This window comes from Epinephelus fuscoguttatus, linkage group LG1 (assembly GCF_011397635.1).
Source record: "Epinephelus fuscoguttatus linkage group LG1, E.fuscoguttatus.final_Chr_v1".
NCBI classification, from domain to species: Eukaryota; Metazoa; Chordata; class Actinopteri; order Perciformes; family Serranidae; genus Epinephelus; species Epinephelus fuscoguttatus.
The window spans coordinates 46780000-46802464 of NC_064752.1; the positions used below are offsets into that span (position 1 = coordinate 46780000).

At 41.3% G+C, this 22465-nt stretch overlaps 1 protein-coding gene and 1 non-coding gene across 2 annotated transcripts; both read right to left on the bottom strand.

The window, feature by feature from the left end:
* Positions 1-70: 70 nt before the first annotated feature.
* Positions 71-21873, bottom strand: csnk2a4 (casein kinase 2, alpha 4 polypeptide). Its single transcript, XM_049571550.1, has 13 exons — positions 21722-21873; positions 17521-17826; positions 17310-17421; positions 17101-17202; positions 8850-8900; positions 7669-7728; positions 7354-7437; positions 7013-7123; positions 5205-5306; positions 3132-3232; positions 2501-2649; positions 2308-2397; positions 71-1542 (listed from the first exon to the last, which is right to left on the bottom strand). The coding sequence occupies exons 2-13, from the start codon at positions 17619-17621 to the stop codon at positions 1424-1426; spliced, it is 1182 nt and encodes a 393-aa protein (XP_049427507.1). The 5' UTR covers positions 17622-17826; positions 21722-21873; the 3' UTR covers positions 71-1423.
* On the bottom strand, positions 8655-8791 carry LOC125898287 (small nucleolar RNA SNORA57). The gene has a single exon (XR_007450614.1). It is a non-coding gene; the product is annotated as a small nucleolar RNA SNORA57 (small nucleolar RNA).
* Positions 21874-22465: the final 592 nt, after the last annotated feature.

The following is a 22465-nucleotide window of genomic DNA, read 5'->3' on the forward strand; positions in this document are numbered from 1 at the left end:
TCAAACTGCTCCGTTCTCAGGTCAATGTATACATGTTCTGATTTATTTGCATTTTTCAGGTTTGGAAATGAAAAAAAAAAAAAAAAAATGCGTATGTACAGCAGGGTCTAAAACTTACACTTTCAAACTCTGGCACTAAAACACTGGGAAAACTCTACTCTTCAAGTGCTATGCAACAATTCAGCTCCAGTATTTCCCTCAACATGTTGGTGAAGGCCAGTAAGCTGTCTTACTCATCACAAAGCTTCCCCATGTCACTACACAAGAGAACTTTCCTCCAATACTAACAGCACTTCAGTCACCTGCAGAGGATTATTCTATCATGTTGTCATCTTTTTTCACTAGATCCCACATTGTCAACCTGCAATACAGTATCTCCATGAGTAACTCCCACTAAACAAAACTAGGTTTGGTCAGTCTCTTCTTCCAACCAACTGAGTAAACTTTGGTTATGTCTTGAAGTAATTCAAGAAAAGCCACTTGAAGTAATTCAAGGAACTGGAAAGCAGCACGTTTGAGAAACCATTTCTTTTGAGAACCTGAATGAACCTTACCTGGCTTCTTAAGAGATCATAGTACAAGACTAGAGTCGATCAAACCACTTGATGGTGATGAACCTTATCCAGCAGTCCAGAACATTTCAGTACAAAACTAATTAATAACGGATGACTTGACGGAGAGTCGCATATCAAAAGAAGACTGGTGATCCGGTTTGGTAAAAAAGGCAAGACAAAACTACTCAGGCAGAGAAAGTGTTGAAGTGTCATTGTGTTCACATATACCTGGAGCACTGAACAGCACCAAACACTTCCAAAATGCTGTGATCTGGAGGGTGTTTAGACTCATCTGGGGAGGTAAATTAAGTGTCATCAGGTCTTGTTTTTGACGATGCTGCAGTAGTAAACTATACAGGATGTGCTCCTTTTGGTCCTGATAGCCAACATCTCTTTCTTTGCCTTCTGCTGATGTACTTATTGACCACTGCCTTCACAATCCAAATTAAACACACACAGGGAGGGTGAGGGGGGTTGGGGGGGGGGGGCTGTTGAGGCCCCGAATCAGCCCTGGATGACAATTGCTCTCAGACTCACCACACACAAACACACACCCCTTTGTATTCACTACGGCTTGTGGGAAAATGAAAGGAATACCTGTATATTTCAGTTACACAGAACATTCATTTCAGATGTCAGGTTAACAAGTTCATTCAAGGAGGAAAAGGAACGGAAAAACATCGTTCTCTTCTTAGACGATGGCGTCCTTCAGCCAGAAGGTGGGTGAGGCGCGGTCACACTGAGTTATGTTGGATGTGGTGAGGGCTGGTAGAGTGGCACCTGTCTAGTTTCCCCCTCCCCAGGCTGGGTGGTGATGGGGAGGGAGAGCCTGGGGAGAGGGGGTTGGGGGGTGAATGTGGGGTGGGGTGTCACTGCGGGGCACCAGCAGCAGCGGGCACCGGAGCGCTCAGGACATTGGTGGCAGCAGACAGGACCGGCGAGCCAGTGAGAGGGCCCAGGGCAGTGGACGCTGGCAAGGCAGAGATACCTGAGGAAAGGAGAGCCACAGACAGTTAGAAAACTAATCCAAAACACTGTGTTCAGTCACCAAACAAACATGCAAAGAGGGTGTGGTTAACTGGGGCTGGGTTTTTAATTACACTTACCACACCAGACACCGCCAATCTAACTGACCTCATTAAAGTCACGTCAATATATTTAATACATGTCAACTTCAGACAGACTGTCAACTACTCATTAACCTCAACATACAACACTAGCTACATGTCACCCTATGTAGAAACAAAGCACCACTGTATGAAGCTTCACTCTGCATCGTTCCACCTGGCATTTTTTTAATGATGTGAATGACCATGAGTGCCCTCTATGTGAAGCTCTGCTGAGACCACAGAAAAATAATGGACGTAGCTACCGTGACATCACCCTCTTGTTTTTAAGTCTCGAGTTCTACCTTTCAACCATTGCCGTCTTGGAATTTATAAAAAATATATATAAATATATATAAATATAATTAAAATCGATACTTGGCACTGTGTGACAATACAAACCAGGAAACAGCTCTGCAAAAATTGAAGGATGTTTTTACAATAACTTTAATGTTAGCCTTTGTTCTTACTTCTCAATCAGTGGCTTTAATAATCTGATTAAACAGAGCAAATAGTCCAAACCTGTCTAACCACTTGTGAGCACTTTGTTGTAAAGCTCTGCTCCAAGATCTCAGTACATAGGTAGAATAAAAACATGGGATCAGGGGGCAGTATAACAATTTAATGATGTGTGCATGTGTTCTCACCAGTGATCATGCTGGCTGTGCTAACAGCCGTGTTCCCACTGGGCAGGTTGGCTGATCCGGCCACACGAGACTGATCTTTCACGATGGGGACTGCAGTAACAAAAAAAGAAAATCAATTATTTTTTCATTACTATTACAGATTGTGATTTCATTCTTGCTAACAAAAATACACTGGCCATTTATGAGGGCTTACAGAAGTAAGGGTGATCCATGGCCTCGCGGGCTGTCAGCCGGGCCTGGTGGTCGTAGCGCAGCAGCTTGTCCAGGAAATCCAAAGCCTCAGGGCTGACCAGGTGCTGGTTCTCACTGTGGACAAACCGCTCCCACCGCTTACGAGAATGCCTGAGGGCAAGAGACACATTTAAGACTACAAGAATCTGATTAGACTTTTTTGTGAAATTGTCTGTCATAATTAGTAAATACATTATTGAGTTATGGCCAAAAGGTGTTTTGTGAGGTCACATTGACCTTTGACCACCAAAATCTTATCAGTTTATCCTTGAGTCAAGGAGTCAAAAGTCCTGGAGAGGCTGCATAAGGTCTCCGGCCATGCCTGTTGCCAGCGCAGAGGCATAAAAATAGCATTTGACGATTTACAAGAAGAAAGTGAACCGTGGATCACAACCACAGAGCGGCATGCATAAAGCAAGAATGAACTCAAGCTGTTACATTTAAAATACTGTAATTTGGGCCAGTTTTTGGGTTCACTATTGATAGTATGTAGATCTTTTTCCCCCAACATAAGTGCTGAGGACAGTTACAAAATAAAAGCCTGCATACCAAAGACCCTATTATCATCATGTGATAATGGTAACCGCTCTCACCTTCCCAGAATGTCGTTGAAGCGAGGTTCCAGTTCAATATTGTACTTGTCAATGTAGTCGTAGAGGTCCTCAGTACCCAGAACCTTGGCTATTCTCACCAACTACAGTAGCACAAACAATGAACACACAATTTGTCAGCTCTGTAAGACAGAATTTAACCCTTTCAGACACAAATCTACTCAAACCCAGACAAGTCAGCTATAGAAAATACTGGCCAGTGACCACTCAAATGAGATCTGTGGCCAGAAAAGCCATTCCATGTCATGTGAATAAAGAGCAACCACAGTAATCATGGAAATCATAGCTTGACATACAGTACAGGCCAAAAGTTTGGACACACCTTCTCATTCAATGCGTTTTCTTTATTTTCATGACTATTTACATTGTAGATTCTCACTGAAGGCATCAAAACTATGAATGAACACATGTGGAGTTATGTACTTAACAAAAAAAGGTGAAATAACTGAAAACATGTTTTATATTCTAGTTTCTTCAAAATAGCCACCCTTTGCTCTGATTACTGCTTTGCACGCTCTTGGCATTCTCTCGATGAGCTTCAAGAGGTAGTCACCTGAAATGGTTTTCCAACAGTCTTGAAGGAGTTCCCAGAGGTGTTTAGCACTTGTTGGCCCCTTTGCCTTCACTCTGCGGTCCAGCTCACCCCACACCATCTCGACTGGGTTCAGGTCCGGTGACTGTGGAGGCCAGGTCATCTGCCGCAGCACTCCATCACTCTCCTTCTTGGTCAAACAGCCCTTACACAGCCTGGAGGTGTGTTTGGGGTCATTGTCCTGTTGAAAAATAAATGATCGTCCAACTAAACACAAACCGGATGGGATGGCATGTCGCTGCAGGATGCTGTGGTAGCCATGCTGGTTCAGTGTGCCTTCAATTTTGAAAAAATCCCCAACAGTGTCAGCAGCAAAACACCCCCACACCATCACACCTCCTCCTCCATGCTTCACAGTGGGAACCAGGCATGTGGAATCCATCCGTTCACCTTTTCTGCGTCTCACAAAGACATGGCGGTTGGAACCAAAGATGTCAAATTTGGACTCATCAGACCAAAGCACAGATTTCCACTGGTCTAATGTCCATTCCTTGTGTTTCTTGGCCCAAACAAATCTCTTCTGCTTGTTGCCTCTCCTTAGCAGTGGTTTCCTAGCAGCTATTTGACCATGAAGGCCTGATTCGCGCAGTCTCCTCTTAACAGTTGTTCTAGAGATGGGTCTGCTGCTAGAACTCTGTGTGGCATTCATCTGCTCTCTGATCTGAGCTGCTGTTAACTTGCGATTTCTGAGGCTGGTGACTCAGATGAACTTATCCTCAGAAGCAGAGGTGACTCTTGGTCTTCCTTTCCTGGGTCGGTCCTCATGTGTGCCAGTTTCGTTGTAGCGCTTGATGGTTTTTGCGACTCCACTTGGGGACACATTTAAAGTTTTTGCAATTTTCCAGACTGACTGACCTTCATTTCTTAAAGTAATGATGGCCACTCGTTTTTCTTTAGTTAGCTGATTGGTTCTTGCCATAATATGAATTTTAACAGTTGTCCAATAGGGCTGTCGGCTGCGTATTAACCTGACTTCTGCACAACACAACTGATGGTCCCAACCCCATTGATAAAGCAAGAAATTCCACTAATTAACCCTGATAAGGCACACCTGTGAAGTGGAAACCATTTCAGGTGACTACCTCTTGAAGCTCATCGAGAGAATGCCAAGAGTGTGCAAAGCAGTAATCAGAGCAAAGGGTGGCTATTCTGAAGAAACTAGAATATAAAACATGTTTTCAGTTATTTCACCTTTTTTTGTTAAGTACATAACTCCACATGTGTTCATTCATAGTTTTGATGCCTTCAGTGAGAATCTACAATGTAAATAGTCATGAAAATAAAGAAAGCGCATTGAATGAGAAGGTGTGTCCAAACTTTTGGCCTGTACTGTATGTGTAGCTGCTTCTCAGCCCATAGCCTTCCAATAAAGAGAACTGTGTTGTGCTGCCTTAACAGTAAAGTAGCTATGGACAGCTAGTAGGAGAATTTGGCCCTGCCAGCCAACCTTGCTTTGTGTTTACCTGGTCATAGTTGTCATGGCCATGGAAGAAGGGCTCCTTCCTGAAGATCATGCTCGCCAACATACAGCCCAAGCTCCACATATCCAGACTGTAGTCATACATCTGAAACATACGCACAAAACACACATAGTTCAAGTCTCAAATGGAGCACAGATAGAATGAAAGCAAAGACCAACCAAATATAATTTAAATGAGCACTGATGTATCACGAAGAACAAAAAGATACATTAACAATGCAGTTCGTCTCTGGCAATCAGAAACTAGCATGTAAGCTTGTTTGAGCCTTCAACTGCAGCAGGGATAGTTCAGGTAGTGTGGTTCTGTTGACACCCAAGAAGATGTGTGCATATCAGTAGGGTTGAGCTGAATAATCAAAGTATCCAGAACAGATAATGTTCTTTTTACAAGTATGAGTACCATCCAAGTAAAATGTGCCAATACCCGTACTTGTGATGAAGGAAAATCCTCATTTGGTTAGCTGTGTTCAGTCTCTTAATCTTGTGATCATAAATGATCTGAAGCTCAATCTTGAGCTTGTTCTATAAATAGATTTATACTTAATAATAAGTAAAGCAAGTTCTGATCAACCCATGTCAATTTCAGGTTTTAATAACTACTTCTGGTTGATCCCATCCATTCTTAATTTAAACCCCACCCACTTCCAAATTAAACCCACCCATTCAGAGTACAGATAAAGAAATGGTTGAACAGGCACAGACAGAGATAATGATGTACTCACCCACCCCTACATATCACAAAGATTAACTTTATCCAGTGTTTCCCAAACACAGAGCTGCCTGTGGTACACTGACACAGATTTCTCATGGCTGCATGATAATCATAAATGATCTGATTCTGATATCTTTAATCAACTCATAAAGGTGTGTCTTCACATGCACAGGTAGAGGATCAGGACTGTTGCAAATATTGTTCAAAATGTTTCTAATGCTGTGTTCAGATGGTTATTATTACCTGAACATTACCATCCATGAGGTAACATCAAATCCATTGAGACAGCAATAATTAACTGTATATCATCAATAATGTAAGAATGATACTTTTAAGTGATCCGTTATGGACACCTTTTCAGATACATAAAAAAATGTCATAAATGCAAGGTCAGTAGGTTTGAGGTGTACCATCTGCAAACCCCTACTCCCCTCCGAAACCCTGAAATCTGACCCAACATTGTCTCAGACTGTTTTTGTGACACATAATCAGGACCAATGCAAGGCCACGGGCATACTAGAAAGATCTCCACTGTACTATACTTCACATGTCAACTCCACCTAAGGCAGGCATGTCCTGAGCCCAAGGGACCAATCTTGCCATGCAGCTGATTTTCAACAGCTCCCAGCTTGTTATTGAAAATATACTATAAATGGCTGACCTAACAATGTTGGTTAATCAAGCAAGACCACTTTGCATTTTTTTTCTGTTCACCTCACGATGGCAGGACAATCATACAGTTTGTAGACATTCGCCAAGTAAGAACTACACTGGCTGAACTAATGTATTTTTAGACAGATGGTAAACAAGCAAATGAACAGTTACCTGGCAGCAGGTATATCATGGTAGCATATATGACCACAGGGCTGCCGCTTCCAAAAGCTTTGGAAGGTTGAATACTTTTTCACTAAAAGATTAAACAGTTATGGTTGTGTAATTTGTACGGGATTTTTTTTTTTTAAACCCATATGATGTGGAAGGCAGTTGGCTCCCAGGTATTTTCACATTATCAAATCTGGCCCCCACTCAAAAAAAGTCTGGACACCCCTAACCTAAAGCATACAAGCCCACAGCTGTACCTGATAGTCCACCAGGAGCTCAGGTCCTTTAAAGTAGCGTGAGGCGACTCTGACGTTGTACTCCTGTCCTGGGTGGTAAAACTCGGCCAGACCCCAGTCAATAAGGCGCAACTGTGGACAAAGAAAAGAGTAAGTTGGCAACTACAAGCAGATGGTGCATTTATTACTGTTTAATGCAGTAAAGTGAACAGTTACTTATTTGTCACACATTACTGAATTGAGTACACAATGGGAAAAAGTAAGAGAAGTAGAGACATAGCAGCCAAACAAAAAGCTACAAAACAGCAATAATCATTGTCTTGTGGCTAAGGTTGGAGACAGTGACTGACGGGATCACTCACCTTGCGGTGTTCATGATCAATCATCACATTATGTGGCTTCACATCTCTATGCATGATTCCCATGCTGTGGCAGTAGTCCAGGGCCTACACACAAGGGCAAAGACACTTTGTTATTCATTCGTCACGCAACTTTTTCTTACCAGTAATTCCAAAATTGCAACAGATTACAACAAGATGGTGCCAACACACACAATGTTGATGGCCTAAACAGAATCAGACTACACGAGAACTTGTTTAAGGACATAAAACCTTGCCACCAGCAGGACATTTAGAGGTTAGAGATGATGAGTTTAGAGGCAGCTGAATCGGACTCACCTTGAGGATCTCGTACATGTAGAATCGGATGTCATAGTCTGTCAGGGTCTGGTACAGTTGCTGGAGACCAAAACAATGTCATTAGTGGGAAAACATGAATAATTTGACTACTAAATATCATCGATAAAACCTATTTGCATTGAAGGTTTGTTTAATGTATATAACTGTATATGGTGCACTGTGTTTCACACAGCTGATTTTTACTGTAATACAAGATGCTTATGCTGTGGACAGGTGCTTTGAAGGTGACACCTCAAAAGACAAGACGTGATTTGATTGCAAAATGAAGAGACAGAAAATGATGCACAGTGTCCCCAGTTTGGGATCACTTCAAGCTGAAACAAAACGAGAACTCTGTACAGTGCATCTACTGTAAAACTAAACTAGCCTACCAAAACAGCACAGCATCAATGCTTCAGCATCTTAAAAGAAAGCATCCAGTCTGTGGAGCTGACCCGCAAAAAGGTCCAATTAATGTTAGCATTTAATGTAAATCAATATGACTGCTCAGTGAGATGAAGGCTCATGAACAATGTATGATGGTTAAATATGCCAATTTTCAAACAGCTCTGTGTCGTTGCAATGTGGGCAGTAATGTTAAATGCAAATGAACAACGCTCAGCCCTCTCTGGTCTGCAAGCACCTGGAGCTGCCCGCTCATCCCCTAGATGACACGAAACGTGGGGACCCCTGCCGGCAGATGAGTGGGCAGCCCCAGTCAGCTCGTAGAGAAGACAAACACCCTTGATCTGAACAAACTGCACAAACTGCCCACACTGTGGTGACACAGAGTTGGTTTAAATTCATCAGTTTCCCTTGTAAGAACGTAAAACAATATGGTGGCTGGTTAGCCTTCCAGAAACTGACTGCAGCATTTTATTTTCTGTTGCAAAACTAAGCTAACTTAGGTAGCCAATTTGTGAAAGCCTAGGCTTTTACAGGCAGCATGCATTCATGGATCATGCATCACTCACATAAACCTGTGGAAATGTGCCAGTGATTGAGGATAGAACCAGAAGATGGTCAACTTTCTGGCACCGAAGACATAGCACTGGACTTTCATATTCCTCCATCACATACACACACGTGTACAGAAGAACAACGAGTATGCCAAGAAAGGAGGTTTCTATAATCTTACACAACAACGTTTTATAGAGGACAGAAAAAAGTTTAGTTCCTACCTTAAAGTCCGTGTTGTTAACATGCTCAAAGACCAAGGCGGGTGTCCGGGACTGGGGGGGGGGGGGGGGGGGGAAAACATAAAGGTTGTGTATTTAATGTGTTGCAGTCTTAACCAACGATATCTACCAGCAGGCGCAGTTCATTTTATCTGTTTGACTAAAACAGCAACACAGTTAAAAAGGTATGGCCCTGTACAACTCTGTACAAACTAACCAGGCAGCCACTAACTAGGGTGAACTACAGCTACAACTAACCAACCAACTTTCACCATCTATTCATTGGTTTATATTCTATTAATCAGCCTCTAAACTCAAGTTGCCAGAGCTCAAGTGATGTCTTAAAACTGTTTTGTTTGTCTGAGCAGCAATCAAAGGGTATTTTACAGGGCATTCAAATAACAATGATGCAAATAGAGGAAAGCAGAAAATTTTAAAGTGTTTTAACTTCATGACTGCTTTGCGTTTATCGGTTTTGAGCATGTTCAGCAATTTCTCTTTAGTCAATTGGTTAATCAAGCCATTGTTTAAGCATTTTAAATGTGTGTAAAAGGGTGCTTCCTAAAACAGAGCTCTCCCCAGGATCTTTTATCACAATGGGGGAAGATGAAAAGTTTAAGTTTTAGGTTTACAACTAAGGATAATAAATTGCAAGTCTATCAACTGTCTTTACAACTTATTGTATAGTTTGTTATTGGTAGAAGATAGTAAAAAAAGTCCTTAAAAAGTTCTCAGTCCAAAGTGAAGTCTTTTAATGTTTTGTTTTATCAACTATCCAATCCCCAAGATATTTAAATCAAAATGATATTTAACAAAGAGTAACAGGAAAAAAAACACATACATTTAACAAGCTACAGCAATACTTTTGCCATTTTTACTTAAAGAACCACTGAATTATTAAAACCGTTGATCAATTTTCTGTTCTGGCTAATTGTTTTGGCTCAGAGCACATGTGAATTCAAGATTTATTTGCTGATCGTTTAATTTTTTTTTTTAATCTTTATTTCGACCATAGATAAAACAGAACAAAATGTAGATGATCAATAAGGTAATCAGTCATACAAGAAAAACAAAAAACAAAGAAACAAAAAAAAACAATCATAGTAACAGAGGTAAATATTTAGCGTTCAAAAAGGAGTAGGTAGAAGTGATGCACTTATCTTGACCTACCCCTTATTTCAAGTAATGTTGCTACAAATAAATATAGATTCAGAGATGCATAATAGTATGCATACATACATAATCAAAGAAGTACAATCACAAATGCGAGTTGGGACACTTCTGGTTCTAACTATATGTAAGTGACACGAGAAAACGCAGCTGTAATGTGAATTGGATACCCATGGAAGGAAGGTACTTACTATGCCCGCTGTGCTTCACATTCATGCAATCTACTGTTTTTGAACAATCTTTTAAATTTGTTTAAAGTATTTTGCGGCAATGACTGATTTTTAGCTTTATACATAATCTGTGCAGTTTTGAGGTCAACTAAATCCTTAAATTTGAGTGTTTTTAGTTTGATAAAGAGCGGGTTTGACGGTTCACTGTAGGTAGTTTTGTTTACTATTCTTATCGCTTTTTTTTGTAGTGTAAATATTGATTTGGTGTTGGTACTGTACGTGTTCCCCCACACCTCCACACAGTAAGTTATGTATGGAAGTATAAATGAGCAGTACAGAAGGTATTATTGCTGTAGGATTGCACGATAATGGCCAAAATGTTTATTATGTTTATCAAAACTGAGATCAGGATTATTTATTACAATTATTCATTGTTTTTAGGATGAGAAAGTTTTTATTGCACTTTCAACTTTAAATGATAGAGCACTGCTTTCACTTCCATGTTGTGCTACATTCCTGCTAATGCACTATTCTTTGCATCAAAATAAAGCTGGTCCTTATTTAAAGTGCATCTCCGACAAGCAAAATGTAAATTTAATTGTACCAAAAAGTTTCACCAAAATGAAATCAACAGAGCACTGCTTTCATATTCACCTTGTTCCTGCTAATTAAAGGAGCTACATCTAAGAAATCTAAAGCAAATAGTCGTAAAACTCGCGGCAGTATTTTGAATTTGAGTGTAGTACCCGTTTTGGCCACGGAATTTATAGCTCTGCATCGAGTTGATGCTGTACCTGGCATAAGTTCTGCATAACCTACACTGTACACGTGTACCTCCCCAGAAATGCAACTACACGTCGTGGCTAAGCAGATCTCCTGTCTATTTTTGTAAGCTGAAAACCATTTCCCACAGTGGAAACAAAGCTTTTATTTACTTTAGCTTCCCCGATAAGAAACAACAAATAGTGAAGACAATAAAGCCCCCGCAAAATTGCATTTTCTTGTGTGTGCCTTATCTTGGGTTCATATGAGTAGAGGAAATCTCCGCTAGTCGCTAGGCTAATTTATACAATGTAAAATGCCACTGGCTTGTGCTAAAAACATTAGCATGTTGTATTTGTGGGGAAAATGTGTCTAGCAGAAGACAAATGCTTTGTCTGCTAACTGCTGCCAGTTATAGCTGAGTCACTGATTTTTTACAACTACTCGATCATGTGCGACCCGCAATTTTTTTTTTTTTTCATGTTGTAAAACAAGTGAGCGAGTCCACCAGTGTATGCTAATGTATGTGAGAAGCGAGAATGTCTGGGAGTGAGAGATGTTAACTGCGAGGATCACGTCACCTACACTCATCAGTAGGCTTGTTCCAGATGAACTGAGCTTCGCCTATAAAGTGGACGAGAGCAGGCAGCTGCAGCAGGAGGCGATGACAACAAGCTGCTGTCAAGTCAAGAGGCTGAATCCAAATGTCCACCCTCTGGACCTACAGACTGAGCCCTTGCAAACTTCAGCTGTACGTAGTGTGACGTATTTATTGTCATCACATAAAGTTTGTGAGGGCAGAGACTGCAAGCAGCTGATAGACAGCCCTTGACAGACTGTTTTACTTGTTGGTGTGGAAACGTTCAACTATCACTGTTGTCATATTCATATCAATGTCATACGTTGATGAATAACAGTGCCTATTCAGCTGTCCTTGTACATAGTCTGCAAGTGCGGTGAAGTCTGGACATTTAGATTCAGCTGGACAGTTTCCCGACAGTTTTTAGCAGCCTTCAGTCCATACAGGAAGTGACAGAAGCATGATATGATGATAATTTATTAAATTATTATCAGACTCATATCAGTTTGTTCTCAATTTTCAATTGTTTTAATTACGATAGATTAGTTTGTCAAAGTGCTTTACAGGCAATCTATAATCAGGGATGCAAACAGGTGTATGGTCAAAAAAGAGAGCTTTTCGAAGCGAAATTCTGAATATTAAAATACGGTAACACTTATTTGGAAGAATACTGTGTATTCCAAAACAGAACACATCCACTGAGCAACAGTGTTTCCCCTATATGCAACTAGCAGCGGTGGTGCTCCACTTCTGAAATATGACTGCCGCTTTTTTTTTTTTTTTTGTCTTAGCTCTTTAGAAACTACTGTTATATTACAGACGCTTCGTATCCAGGTCACTTCACACACTTGTGAGTAAAGCGTATCCGTCTTACCTCTTCATAAACTAAAGTTTATAATATTATAACATGATGACTATTGTTTACACGACAGCATGTCATTTCTGTCTCTACATGGTCACGCCTCTACAATCCTCCTCTGCTCTCTGTAACGCGCACGGCGGTGTTCGGCCATGGCGTGCACACATACACAGACAGACAGGTGAGCGCGCACACACACACACACAGACAGGTGAGCACACAAGAGCGTGGCTCGGGCCGCATTTTTCTGACCAACAATTATAAACGGCACAATGGAGTGGAGCCTGTGTTGCATTCAGGCGTTGTCACATAAATAACAAATTCCAGCACTGAAATAGGCTGTAACGCAACACAGCAGCACGTCAAGTGGGCCAAACCCGAACCGAATCCGAGCAAAATTTTTAAATTTTTCTCAGCAATGTCAGCTGTTCATTTCATTTGTGTTAGTGAATTATTAATCAGACTCTTCCACGTTCACGCCAACCACAAGTCTCTGTGATGCTTAATACTTAAATAATAAAAGCAGTCCAATGTTAATATACAGTAGACTACGAACAGTTTATGATACAGTTAAAATAGCCAAACATGTGAATAATTGCATTGCAGGACGATTCAAGGTTAGCCCCTGAAGTTCCTGCTTGTGCTCCTAAAATTTTCTAAAAAAGGTTAGTCTGGAGCCCTGCATAGTGAAGCCTACTTGTGTACTTGTAATTGAAATTGTGTCTATTAAGCCATGTTTAACATGTGTTTTGAATCCACTAAACTTTATAGCACTTCACAGAAACCCTGCTGCCGACTAGTATTTTGAAGGTGTAACTGAGTGATACAGACACACCACCACATAAGTATAAATGCTCACAACGGTGAAGGCCATGTGCGTAGGCTGCGGTATAGGCTTTGCATAGAGCTGAAGCACAAGTATAGATCCTCCTTACCAAATCTTGCATCAAAATAAGACTTAACATAAGGGTTTTCTTCATAATAACATCTAAAATAAAAAAAACTGCCTCTGAAATGTGGGCACAGTGAACCTTGCAGATTATCTGACAGAAATGATAGCAATTCACTTTTAAGTTAATAAAACAACATCTAATTTATAATTAAATTTCAGCTGAAATGAGAGGTATTTTGTGCCTTTCAGTACAAATGTAAACCCTGCATATTATCTGACAACAACTCATATCCAGTTAACAAATAATATAACTTCTCAAAAAAGATAAATTGCTGCTGAATTCATTTTCTAGATCAAAGTACTGCCAAACCGTGCTGGTTTGGCGAGAGGACATCTCTCCAATTTCCCACCATGCTGTTTTTAAAACTCCAGTCTACTCGAGCATTACCGCGGGGAAGGGGACCGCTGTCTGACAGCTCTGTAGCCCCCACTAGTGGTGGGCAGCTGCATGACAGTCAAGCGACCTTGAACATGAATAAAACATTAACTGGTTTAACCGACTAATATTTCTAGTGCCAACTAGCGAGGGGGTGGACGTTTCATCGCTTAGACGGCTAATCACGCTAATCCCTGGTCATGAATGTCTAAATTGATGCTAGAACAGGGATTAGGGGTAATGTTAGAGACATTATTCTGCAGGGCCTTCATCAATCACCATACTGTGGATTGTGGTGTTTTTTCAGGTGGTTTAACAAGTTTGTTGTGTTGCTTTGTGGCACAGACACTTTGCACTCTTTGCATTTGAATTGTTCGCACCCATGTCAAAACAACACATGATGATGGTTGATGACAGATAATTTTGGTTTTGTCTGTCTGTAGTTGCACCATTCAGTACGGTTTTTCACAGGCTGAGCTCCAGGGTGCATGCCAGCCCTTCAAAAGTGGAGGCTGCTAGTACAGGGAGCGCTTAGTTTGATACAAAGCAAAGTTTTCTATGAGCTAAGCACACATTTTAAACATCAATATTGCAGTTGATCATGTTCATTAAATTGCTGGAAACTCGTGACTAATATTTGATTGATTGTGCAGCCCTACAGTGCAGTTACCCTTTAAAGCAGAAATATGCTGTGGAGACAGGTGTTCTGGAGTTTCTTTCTCCTTTTCCACAACTGCACACCCCCATTTCATTAATTCACTAATTCAGTCAACCATCAGTCGATAGTAAATGCAAAGAAACACAGGATGACCCCCTGCTTTTGTCCCTGGGTGTGAAAGTTGTGTTTCAGAAGCCGCAGTCATTTTTAATTCCAAAGTGAATCTAATTTGCCTAATCTTCGTGTTTCATGAGACGCACTAAAGGGGAATTTACATCCTACTTCAGCTGATGACTTCACTTTCTCTGGTTTCATAGTGTCTGGGACTTGGTGACAGTAAAGGAATAATTAGCTTTTGAGGATCACCCAACTGAGAAAAAACTCTGGCTTTTGATCTTCCCAACAGTTTGACATACAATTCTTAATTACCATGACGCAAATGCATGACAATAGTAGCTGCAAGGTATGACTGCAAGTGTCTGAAATTAACTTCTACTCGCCAGTCACAGGGACTCACCAGCCAAGCATATTTTATACCGGCAAGTGATAGTTTTGTTTGTATCAAACATGAATATCTTTACTGGCCAAAATGTATGCATATTGGGCGTAAATTCAGTCAAATAATTTCAAAAGCAATCACAGCAGTACTTGGGGACCTGTTGAACATTATTATGGGGTTTGCTGATGACGTGATGATCTTTTAAACCTGTCAATGTAGAAATTAATGGGATATTGTTATAATTTCAGTACCTAATCATTAAAATGTTGTAGTGAAGAGACTAGAAAGTAATGCCATGTATTTAACAAAGAAAAACAAGAAGAAAAAAAAACTCTCCTGTTTTAAACAACCTTTGTGGCTATTTGAAAATTTATAAAGCGCTGCCAACATGTATATGTCACACTAGAGGCTGATGCTGTTATGTTACATGTCACACGTGTCACACCTCATTTGATTCCCTAATGCCAGGATGCTGTGTAAAAATCACACACTGGAGCAGCATGATGTCGCCGTTGTTTGGTTCTATGTAAAAAAAAAATTAAAAAAAAGAAAAAAAAAAGAAAAAAAAAGAAAAAGTAAAGGTGGCATTAAGAAGGGACTTCATAGTGGCTCTATGGCATGATTTCTGTTTAGAAAGGGCTACAGATAGACAGCAGAGAACAATAGTAGCATTTGGCGCTTGGCGGCTGTTAATTTCGGACTCTGGGCACAACGTACGTAAACTGGATCAAACTATCATCTGCTGAGCTGAGGCTTATAGATTTTATCGGAGTATCATTTGTCATCGAAGTAGTTATAGGTTCAAGACAGTCTTGAAAACAATAAAATAAAAAAACACCAATATTTTCTTAAAGCTCAAAGCTGAAATCTTAATTGGAAACAAGTTTGAAACCATGATGGCACACTATCTCATAATTAGTGATGTTCCGATCTTTTTTTTTTGTCCCAGATCCCAATCCGAGTTAATTAATATTGAAAATCTTCCCATACCGAGCCCTGATCTGATATTTCTGTTTTCTTAGATAATACAGCCGCACAGTGCCTGTACGCTTGACAACTGAAGAAGTCTGCAGTGTATTAAGAAAAAAAAACTGCTGCATCCAAACTGTTCCTTCGGGGTTTCTTTTGTTTGTTTGTTTTTTTACAAAATAAAGTATACAATAACAAACCCTCCCCTTTTGGCCTTGTCATTGTCTCAGAGGAATTTCTCTGTCCCTTTAAGAGGGTATGCTCAAGTGTTTTGATGCTTTGGTGCAGCCTGTGTCTGAGCCACCTGTATCAGCTGTGTTCTGTTGAGTGTTTATTTTCATCATCTGGACTTCTATGCAGGAATAGTTAAGAAATTAATCTTATTGGCTTTTTGGTCGTGGGGCTTTTGTTGATTTCGCAGTGGCCTGATAAGTGTGGTTGTCATCAGCCCTACACCACTGTCTGCTTCTCCCATCTCCCCCTGAGCAGGGCAGGAAAACACCATGCGCCATAGATGACAAACAAGCAGTTTCTCATACTGAGCTAAAATGAAAGGAGTACTAACAACTTTACTTTAGTAAACAACAGCGTTTCCCCTACCATTATATTGGGGGGGGGGCACGAAAAACTGAATAACATATATAAACAGTGTTATTCTGCCTTTTGCTTTATGACATGTAGTGTTTCGCCACAGGTGGGGCTCAGCCCCTGCTTGTGTGCAGGAGCTCAGCAGATTTCAGGAGAGACAAGCAGAGGAGAGCTGATGACAGTTCCACTCATTGCATTGCTGTGCATGAAAGCTTCATGGGTAACAAAAAAAAAAAAAATACCAGCTGATGTAAAACAAGGGATCGGCTCTGGCTCTACATAGCTCAGTAGCCAATCGGTTGATCGGCTCTGATACCAATCTTTGAGACATCCCAAATCATAACATATTCAGTGTTGTGCTGTTCTTTGGAGAGAGCCCTGAAATTGGAATACAAGGCTGTGTAACTGCTTAGACACATTTATCTAACTTACAGCCGTATTTGGCCAAGTACTTACAGACACATACTTTCCAAGCAAAATCGATAAGCTTGCACAGGTGGTGGGCTCGCCACGCTATTGATACAGTAATGATATTTCAGAATCCCCAACATACAAGTTGTTTTCACACAATATAAATTGTCATCAGGAAAACAAAAATAAATAAAATATGGCCTGACTGTACTCATAACCAAAGTGTCAAGTCTTTTTGCCAATCAATTTACTATACTTACTACAGGGTCTTTCACGATATCGATGAGGGAGATTATGTTAGGACCTCCACGTAGGTTCTCCAAAATCTTGATCTCACGCTTGATTTTCTTTTTCTTCACGGGCTAAAGTGAAAAGGAGGAGGCAGAGGTTGGCAGATTGGATTAAAGCATTAATTCATTCAATCAGAGCCAATGACTTGATCCAAGCCCCTGTCTCTGTATAGATTTACCTTAAGTATCTTCACAACCACCTTCTCATTATTGGTGATGTTGATTGCCTCAAACACTTCACTGTACTTGCCACGCCCTAGTTTACGCACCAACTGGAAGTCATCCTGGTTTCTGTAAAGGAAAAAAAAAAGACACCGTGACCGTCACCGGGTTGAAGAGTTGTCAAGCAGCATTCTGCATAGGTTGTGTAAGGATTGACAAGGTATTTACCCCCACTCAACCACATGAGACTCATAGTCCCAGTACTCCCTGGGCCGGTGAGTGTTGACCTCGGTATACACTCGGGCCCGGCTCGGCACGGGTCCTGACATGTCCGACAGCTTGGCAGAGATGGTGGGGCAACCTCACTGCAGCGAAGGACGGTTGAAATAAAGGGAGGATGGGTGGGTGGGAGGGAGGGAGGAAGAGGAGGGAAGGTAGGGGTTGAGGGAGTTGATCCCAACAGGGCAAGGGGTTTGGGGGGGGGGGCTTTGCCTGAGGACGGGGGGAGGGGCCACCAGGGGCACGGTGGGATAGCTAAAGAGGACAGTGACAGAGAAAATTAAGGATAAGAGAAATTAGATTCCTGATTGATACTGATGCATCACAGATGTCTGCTGTGTCTCTGTCAATCAATTTAAAACGACATGGCTCCAGCCCACAGAGTCACAGATCCTTAAGACTCTGAGTTGTTGTCCACAACCGTGGTTAATGCATGGTCTATACTGACCGATGTGTCCCTGGTCAAGCTTTGTGTGACAGAAAATGACGTAATCACCCCTTTTGCAGCGGTCTTAAAGGCTCCAAAAGTTGTCGCAGCCCTTGGTCTTGCACCTTTAAATTTTGTTACCAGGCATCCTTTGAGAGACGACTGACTGAGCAGGTTCACCTGTACAGACATACTGAATGATCTTTAATAAAAAAAACCTCTTCATTGAGAGACCACAGGGACAGTCAAATGGCCTTAACTTCTTGGAAATAAATAGCAACCAAACTGGGGAAAGAAGAGGCTTTAAGCTGCAAGTGGAAGAACATGAGAGATCACTGTAAAAGCTACACAAATACATTTTTGGCAGTATGTGGGGGTAGCCTAGTATTCCAATGACTTTCTGCCAGTGATGCTCATTGACTTCCTGCTTGTGCAGGAAATACTTTGTTTGTATAGTGCCTTAGTTTTTAGAGCACACTGCAATGAGCACTGCATTGGCCATTAATGCCTCTGTGCATGTTTGTAGCTGGTGCACAACTACAGAGGCCTGTGCCACCTTGTCTCGCACTAATATGAATAAAGCTTAAGATGGAGCGTCAGATCAACAGGCAGATTGTTGCAGCATACAAAGGCACTGTGTCAGGCTGTTGTAGTGAGGAGGGAGTTGATTCTGAAGCTCACAAAAATGCTCTAACCTTCACCTATGGTCATGAGCTCTGGGCGGTGACCAGATAAAAGAAGTTAAAATGGGTCCAGCTCTAGCTGTACATTTTCAACATCACCATAGACTCCCAAAAGTATTGACAGCCTGTTGAATTACTAGGGCAGGGATACGCTGTGTAATTATTGATCTCATTCCAACAGACAAATCCATTCTTTAAATGACACCACTGACAGACCCACCAAAGCAACTCAACAATTAAATCTATTTCCAACCGAGGTCAAGTAAAGAACAATGAACAATGGAAAGCTTTTCATATGTATGTGAAATAGTGACCTGCATACACTAAGCCAAGCTGGTCCTTGGCGCTAATGCCGGCTAACTACGCTGCTGACGAATCAGAAATGTGCAACAACATTTTTCCCGATATATATGTATGTACACACACATACATACATACATATGTCAAAAAAAGTCAGAGACTGTATTGTATGAAGCTTCTGTGAGCTGTAAATTTACCACTCCTACACAGAGAGCAGAAGGCAACATTATCTCAGAGCCTGACGGGCCAAGACTTCTCTTCCTCTAGGCATCTGTCTCACTCAGACTCCCCCCTGGGTCTGGGTCTGCAGCTGCCTGTACCTTAGAGCAGCATTAAAGCAAGGAGCGCTCACTCTAATGCTAAATCTGGAGACCCAAACGTCTTCAGCGGTACACTGCATACTGACTGACAGAAGAAAAAAAAAAAAGAGAGACCAGTGGACTTGAGGACTTTCAGTCAACTGAGGGGTGTCTGACTGATGATTCAAATCTTCAGCTTTCAGGGGGCGGCCCTACATTCAGTTACCTGTTCAAGAACACCAAGATAAAACCAATGCTGTCTAATGCAACATATCTGTAATAAATCCTACCTTCAATAGGTTAGCATGTTCAATTTTTGTTGAAACTTATTCTGAAAGGCAATTCTATTATTTTACAATTCCATTTGAATCAATGATGGATGCTTGATAGCAAAAACACCTCTGTGTAATTCAAATTCAATTTAAAATTCGACAGCACCACAAACTACAGCCTCCAATATTATCATACAATTGAATGAGAGCCTCTCTAACACAGTTCCAACAAAAAGTGAACAAAATAATCTTTGTAAAGCAGCTTCCTCCAAATAGAATTTACTTAGGCCAGCTATCCGGGTATATTAACGACCACTAGAGTATATGTGGTCACCCACTTTCGCTTTTTTTTTTTTTTTGCTTTGTCCAAGAACACGGCCATCCTGATCAATTAACAACTGAACCATCTTCCCTCGCTCTATCCCTCCTGTACCATTCTGCTGCGGTGGATAGGGCAGAAGCACCAGTGTTGTCTCAAAGTCTGTTCCTACCTCGAAAAGTGTTTCCCTCCTCTTAAAATAATGCTTCCTTTAGTGCCCCCTTCTGTGGTTAGCATTACTATTAATATTTGGTTCAGATTTACGCTGGGGGAAACACCAATGGGGGAAAAGGCTTTGACACAACACCAGCTTGTGATCTGCTGCAATAGTTTCGCAATGTCTATTTTCTCTGCCAGCTAATCTGACAAGTAAACACACTGACAATCTAAACGATATAAAGGACATGTTATACATGATATAAATGATACAATTATGATAAATAAGAAAATACACATCTCATGGTTGCCAACCATTTTGATTTCCCGCCCCTCTCCCTACTGTTCTCCTGGAGTATTAGACCATTTATGTGCTGGAAAGTATTGCCGGGCCTTTCCACCAGCTTTTACCACAGGTATATTTAAGACCTATGGGAAATAGTGATGTAGGTAGAGTTTACTGCAGCACTGACCAGGCTGCATTAGTCTTAATTAGGTGGCCCTAATAAACTAGCATGCAGCTAATCGTACGCTTGGCCAACACGACACCACTGACATTTGACAAGAACACGACTTTCATAAGACAGAACCGAGAGTCAACCCAATGTGGCTTTCTACCCAGGCGCAAGAATATGAGGCTCTGTGGGGCCAATGAGTTAAATATTGAGACGTTTGTTCCGCCAGATGTTAACTTTGCCAGGTTACCCGCCAGCGTTAGTAATGTTAGCATAACCATCTTATTTCCAGTTCAACTTGACGCAAAGGTTTACGTTACATGCGCAATTTTTGTCGTTCTGTAGGTCGTTAGCCTTGTAGCGTTTGCTATGCTAGCTGATAACAGCCGATTCGCACTGTAGCTAATGTGACTTTACTGAACTACACATTCTTTGCTGTTGACTGACATTATAAATTAGGCTATCCCCATAACAGACAAGTCTTTGGTTAACCAACGATAACTAACAACCCACCGTTACCCCGAATCAACAAATAACGTGAATACATCGATGATAAGGACTAATTTGGCAATATATCCTGAGTCTTTTTCTTCCGGTAGGAAACGCAAGGACGTAATTGATCATCAGGTGAACGTTAACGTTGATAACGAAATACTTTATGATTATAATCCTCAAAAGACCCCGTCTTGCACCGTGAATGAAAACCTTCCCCGAATCAACACCACAATTCAGCATTCATCCAAGTTAGCTAGCTAGCTAACGTTAGACCTATCAGCAATACTTTTAATCGAAACCTAGATTCCCCACAGTCGTCTTAAATCAAAAGGCACCAGGATGGGTGCAAAACTTATGTAGACCGACTTCGCTAAATTCAACGTTATTCTTAAATTGACGTTACACATTTAACGTTACTCACTCACAATTGTACGACATCCATAATGTTAATGTTGCGTCGACATTCGCTCGTAGACTGAGGAGTAAACGCTGTATGGAGTTTACAAATTTGTTCGGGCAGTGGCTTAACTTGCTGTATTTTCAGATAACTTATTAGTTAGCTAGACCACCCAACTGGAATGGCTTTCGGTGTGAGCAGAAGGTGCTGGTAACTTATCGGCTCTAGGCGGGCCCAAATAGCTAACCCGCTAACCTTAGCATGGCTAACGTGAACGCTCGTTGCTTCCCACAGACAATGGGAGTCTGCATTATCAAATGTAGACAAACACTGGAGTGGATATTTACCCCCTTGGTCAATTCGACGACCGAAATGCTTCCCAGTAAGCTGAGTTTCGTCAAGCCAACGGTCCTCGCCTCCCTCCGTCGCCGGTGTGTCTGTGCCAGTGTGTGATTTCTGCTGTATCAGAGACAATATGGCTGACCACCGCCACCTAACAGTTACGTCTCCGAGTACTGCAATGGGGGCCATGGAGGGACAATCTATTGCACATTCGCTGAACAATGCGATCCACTAAACTGTCGCTGTCATGTTGGCATAGCTGAACTCCAGCACACTGACCATGTTGTTAGGGTCAAACTGTGGAGTATTCTTGAATGGCCAGGCTAATCATCAAACCCTTATTCAACTACCCCCACCCCCCATGATTTACAGCCAAGTATTAAATAAATGACTTTATTTAAGCAGCGGTGGATGAAGTAGGCCTACCTGTGCCACATTTGAGTAGAGGTAGCCTACACATGAAGTACAGATATCTTAGGGTCTGTTAGGTGGTGCAAAAAGGAGGGGGACGTGTCAAATAATTTGTAAGCACTGGGGAGTGACTTCTGTTTTTGTTTTTTGTTTGTTTTTTGTTATTGTTGTTTTTTGGCTTAAGAGAGGGGCATTCAACTTTAAATGGCTGTAATTTATGTTTATTTTACCACTGATTTTTAGACATGTTTTCTTTCAAAATTGCCAAAGTTACACAATTTATCATAAAATAAATTGATAAATCATACATTTCTGATGGTCCTTGAAGCACATGTTAG

What these genes read in the sequence shown, in the direction of transcription:
- csnk2a4 (XM_049571550.1), bottom strand. Translation starts at nt 17,621, where the DNA reads ATGTCAGGACCCGTGCCGAGCCGGGCCCGAGTGTATACCGAGGTCAAC. An exon ending in TTCAACGACATTCTGGGAAG is followed by an intron (nt 2,650 to 3,131) that starts GTGAGAGCGGTT and finishes TCTTGCCCTCAG; the next exon opens with GCATTCTCGTAAGCGGTGGG. An exon ending in CACAGCCAGCATGATCACTG is followed by an intron (nt 1,543 to 2,307) that starts GTGAGAACACAT and finishes TCCTTTCCTCAG; the next exon opens with GTATCTCTGCCTTGCCAGCG.